The sequence below is a fragment of the Microtus ochrogaster genome, linkage group LG7_11, assembly GCF_000317375.1.
Source record: "Microtus ochrogaster isolate Prairie Vole_2 linkage group LG7_11, MicOch1.0, whole genome shotgun sequence".
Classification (NCBI taxonomy): domain Eukaryota; kingdom Metazoa; phylum Chordata; class Mammalia; order Rodentia; family Cricetidae; genus Microtus; species Microtus ochrogaster.
Window position 1 is genome coordinate 771911 of NC_022032.1, and position 5412 is coordinate 777322.

At 47.3% G+C, this 5412-nt stretch overlaps 1 protein-coding gene across 1 annotated transcript in view; it reads right to left on the reverse strand.

Annotated features, from left to right (window-relative positions):
* Nucleotides 1-5192, reverse strand: part of Ikbkb (inhibitor of nuclear factor kappa B kinase subunit beta) — a 47400-nt gene extending 42208 nt beyond the window's left edge. The window contains exons 1-2 of the mRNA XM_026786855.1: nt 5089-5192; nt 4704-4826 (exon numbers count right to left, since the gene is read on the reverse strand). Coding sequence (XP_026642656.1) covers nt 4704-4808 — 105 coding nt within the window. The 5' untranslated portion in view covers nt 4809-4826; nt 5089-5192. The remainder of the gene's footprint in view (nt 1-4703; nt 4827-5088) is intronic.
* Between the last annotated feature and the right edge of the window lie 220 nt (nt 5193-5412).

Below are 5412 nucleotides of genomic sequence, written 5' to 3' on the forward strand. Positions count from 1 at the left end.
ACTCCCAGCAGTATGAAGCACGCACAGGACAAGGAAGGTGTTCACGTATGGACTCACAGCAGTATGAAGCACGCACAGGACAAGGAGAGCGTTCATGTATGAACTCCCAGCAGTATGAAGCACGCACAGGACAAGGAAGGTGTTCACGTATGGACTCACAGCAGTATGAAGCACGCACAGGACAAGGAGGGCGTTCACGTATGGACTCCCAGCAGTATGAAGCATGCACAGGCTCAGCCAGGGAACATCCAAGCACGGAGAGGGAGGTAGGCAGAAAGTCTCACCCCTAGTTATTGGCAGTGTATAGATGCTGAGAGAGGCAGAATCGGTTCTCTGTAAGGGTGTGTTCTGTGGTGGCAACCACACCTCAGTGAGATGCAGCGTACATTAGACCGGATGGTTTAAAAGACACAAAGCTGGATGGTTAGGGAAGTGGGAGAGAGCTGGGAGGAGTCAGGAGAGAGGAGTTGAATGTGATCAAAATACACCGTACAAACTTCTCAAATATGCACTGGAAAGCAGAGGCCTGGGATACATTTAACAACTCCTGTACCTAAGGCTCGGGGATCATTTCAGAAGAGGGGGGAAAGACTGTAAGAGGCAGAACAGGGGGGCTTGCTATGAGACTCATCGCATAATAATATCAGGAGCCACACCCACAAAGTCTCACTAACATGACTGCCTAAACATGAGCTGAAAAGGACAAAATAATAGATGTGCCAACATGGACAGGGAAAACCCTACGAGGCCTGAAGCCCTACATAAATAACTATAGGCAACAAAGGAATACTGAGAGTGGAAGCAAGTGTCTTCCCCAGGGGGAAAACACTGATTGTTAGCTCTGAAGATAGATATATATATATCACATTATACAGACTGAGCAGGTTGTATTTATAAACACACATGTATATCAATATGCATGTAGGCATATAACAATAATTAATGATAAAGGGGGCCATGAATTTGAAAGACAGTAAGGGGAGTATATGGGAGGGTTTGGTGGGAGGAAAGGAAAGGAAACGGAAATGATATAATTATATTATAATCTCAAACAATAAAATAGATACTTTTCTAAAAAAAGAAGTCTAGATGCATCTTTATCTTGGACTTGCCAAGTGGCACAGACACCTTTCCCTGTGATAAAGGGCCACAGCTCCTCAGTCTTCCTGCAAGGCAGACACAAAGCCACACAGTGGCCTCCAATCTCTCCCACAGACGTCAGGAACAGACTCAGGGGACAAATGCATTATCGCCTCCTTGAGCAACTAAATACGCGGCACTGAGTCCGTCAGACCTCTGGCTCTTTATCCACAGAGGAGAAAAAACTTGACCCTTCCAGGGATGCCAATTAAAATGAAATGCAGGGTGCCTTGAGCAGAGCATGAAACTATCATTTCCTTACATGATGCTCTACCCACGTAATCGTCTCTTTTCCTGACAAGCCAGCTAAAGTCCACTTCCTCTCAAGAACCTGACAAAGTTCCATTTCCTCAAAGTCTTCCCTTGCTACCAAGCAAGCAAGAGAATATGGACACAGCACCTGGCGCAGCTAGCATGGCTTGTTTTGTTTTTAGATAGTGTCTCACTATATAGCTCTGGCTGTGCTGGAACTCACTGTGTAAGCCAGGCTGGCCTCGAACTTACAAAGATCCGCCTGCCTCTGTCCCATGTGTTGTGTGTTGTGAGTGCTGGGGTTAACGATGTGTGCCACCACGCCTGGCCGACAAATGATATTCTTGATAAGCAGTAAGTAGTTGTTATTACTTTCACACGTGAGACTTAAATCTAGACTCAGCCATATTTCTAAGAATTCATGCAGTGTAAGTAAACTTAACTAAGGATGGTGTCTTCTCTTTATCTGTCTACAGGAGTTCAGGGCCACGCCCACTAAAGACCTGAGTTCCAAGATCACACATTAAAACACAAAGGCAGACGGAAGTGATCTTAGCCTTATCAGTAAAGACTAGCACTGCTTTGTAGGAAGAATAACTGATAACACTTTGCCTTCTGACAGCCAGCCAGTTCACTACTTCCTGTCATCTTCACACGGGTCCCCAGACTTGCTAGCCTCCTTCCCCTGAAAGACGACAGGACAATGCAACATTTACAAAGGACCCTGCGACATTTCCACAGGGCATTTGCCTCACGTCTTTGCAGTCAGGCTGAGGACCCCTAACGGTTGTGACAAGTGAGTCAGAATTCCAACCAACCTCTGTGTGAATATGAGAATGTGTGGCTCCTTCCCCTGCCTACCCTCAAAAGGAACAACTGCAGGCTGAGGTCCCTGGAGTTGGATCTTTTTCCTCTCTCTATATATATCTCAAGGTCTTCTGAAAACAATAGCCTACCTGAACCGGCACAGTTTGTGCTGGGCTCTGAGCAGGAGATTTAGAAGCATTCCTATGCAGCAAAAACTGTCAAGCTCACACTGTGGGGGATCCAGGAATCAAGGGAATTGGGGAAGGGGCGTTGCTACACTGCTCTTTTTCAATGGGGAATACAGATTTGGGTATCCCTTAGTTTTTCCTTAGTACTTCAAAATGGTTTGAATTGATTGTAAAGAACCAACTAGTACCTCCGAAATAACTAGGAATATGCTGGGTGTGTCCTAAATGCTAGTTCCAACCTGCAGAAGCCACTGTGGAGTATGTGGTCTGGATCTAAATAGATGTACATAACAGTATGTCCTCTTTTGGGATATTACCTAACTCCCCAGTGCTTCTGTTTCCTGGGCTACGAAATGGAATTAGAGCTGTTGACCCTGGAAGTAAAGCATGTCAGATAAGGTACACAGCTCAGAGTAATGCAAACAAAACCCGCATGGAAGACACCTGGCCTGAGGCTGGCATGCAATAGGTTTGCAGCCATGAGCCCGGTTCTTAGGCAGCACTTCTCTGTGATAGCTACGTGCATTCTCTTGTGTATAGACAGGAGAAAGCCTATGAAGTAGCAAGAAGATGCTGGATGCCAAGTGCGGCTACCATATCTTAGATGCATTCTTCAAAAGGCTTCGGACAGAGGTGCAACCACAGGAAAACACGCTGCACCTTCTGATCTCAAATATGGACCAAAGATCGCGTCTGCGCATCCAAAGCAGCCCCCTGGCTTTTCCTGTGGATCAGCCCATGAAGAAGGCAGAGGACTTTAGACTACACAGGCAGGTCCTTCAGACAGCACCACTTCAGCTGGGCTCCTCCCCAACTCTGACCCCTGTGCCCTCTATCCCACCCAGTCCTGTTCACTCTACTCCTAGATAGCTCTTACATTTGCCCACTTCTTCCTGTCATCACCGCCATCAGCCAGGCTAGTGTCTCACCTGGACTGCTCAATTGCAAGGCAAGACTTTAATTATAGCTGTCCAGGAAGGATTGATTCCCTAGAAGGGTGGCTTCTAATTTTGGTTATGTTTCTCAAGGGTTGCCCAAGACTAGAATCCTAAAAAAATAAAAATACACTTCTGGAGAGCCCCTCCAAGGTCTATCAGAAGGTCCTCTAACTGTCCAGGAAGAATGAAAATATAAATGAAAGAGGCACCTTCAAACACTGAACCCCAAAGAGATGGGAATTTCCCCAGGAATTTCAGGTTGGGAGAAGAAAAGGTACCACCCAGAAGGGGAATTTGTCTTCTGGAGAAAGATTTGTAACGAACTCCCAGAAATCTTAGAGGATGACAACATGGGTCAGTGGCAAGCTGGGCCACCGGGCTGCTCTGATGCACATAGCCTTGATCTTCTGTTTAAACCCTAAGCCCAGTCAGGATCCTGAAGACAGACTTGTGTGTTTGCTGGGTCTCTCTGTCACTCCTCCCAAGGTGACTACATCGACTCTCCACTATTAATTTGAGTGTTTTAATTGGCTTGTTGAAGATGGGTAGCAGCACCTGGCTTAGGGTACAGGCTGTGACCCCCAAGTACGACATTACACACCCTGTCTGTTACTCAGCAACCCTGAGGTAAATAAGTGATCTACGGCAGAAGGAGGGATGGAGCTACAGAAATATCACAGGTGACATGTACTTTTCAGGCATTACGATGAACTAACTATCCAAAATGCATTAAATAACTCTCATTCGGTAAATTAAAGAGAGTCCTGCAAAGAATTTCAGTGTACTTAAACCACTAGCCCAAACCAAAAAATTTGGAAGAACAAAAACTTTTAACATGAGAAACTCATGTCAAACACATATGGACTAAAATAATGAGAATATAATCAGATCCAAAAAGAAATTAATCCAAATCGCTCAGCGGCCTACGCAGTGCACATTTTTACCCAACATCCTTAGCTCTGTGCTTTGTGCAGACGGTACAAAAGGCCATCTATTTAACTATTAACTATTTAAACATATTTTAAAATTTAAATTTATTTAAAACATTTTTATTGCTCTCATCTTTTAACACTATAGTGTATTCTACAGCATTCACCAGTGTGTACTGTATTACATGTCAGTCTAATATTAGTAAGGATATTATTTGAAATACCTAGAATGACAGCTTACTCTTTTTTTCTTCTTTTTAAGTGGCATGGTTAAGACGGTTTTTGAGAGTCAACGTTTTGCAGCTCTCAGACCCCTTTGCAGTCCGTTTTCTTACTCTCCCATGCCGCCCCATTAGCCAAGAGTAGGAGGGAGCCCACCCATTCACACCGGCCCTGATAGAAGCAGCACCAAGAAATCCCACCCACTCTCCCCGGGGCCAGGACCCTACCTGATTGTGCCATCGGATGACGTTTCCAAATCCCCCGGTCCCGAGTCGTTCTTTCATTTCCCAGGCCCCACAGGTCTGGGTTGGGAGGGATGGTGACCAGCTCATATTGATGCCCTGCTAACTCTAGAAGCAAGCAGGAGGAGAGGACAAGTTCAGAGAGAGGAAAAGAAGGAGCTCACGAAGCAGGCTGGGTCAGCAGCGGCTGCTGCCCTTCCAGGTGAGGGGAGCACTTAGGTTTAGTTAATAAATAAAAGTTGCTGCTGCGGCCCGGCCCGCTGGCGGGTCGCGTCCCCACCGATCACAGCCACCGACCCCGGGAAGAGGCGGAGCGCGCGTCCACGCGAGCCCTTCCACGGGCCGCGAGCCGCCCTCGCCTGGGACTCACCTGCCCCGAGGGCCGCGGGGCCGCCAGCGACACCCACAGAGGACATGAAAACTCAGGGTCCCCACGCAGCCAGCCCAGCGCCACTTCCTCAAACACTTCCTGCCCTGACGTCACGGGAACTTGGCGGCCCTTAAAGGAGACGCGCGAGCCCCTTGCTGGGACGGAGAGCTATAGCCTGCAGCGGGCGTTCTGGGCTTGGCGGATTGGAGAGTTCTTTATCCCGGCGCTTTTCAGGGGGAGCTTGATCCGACCAGCTAGGCAGTTCATACGGGTGGGAGGAATCTGCTGAGCTCCCACCGGGACTGATTTAGGTACTGTAATAAG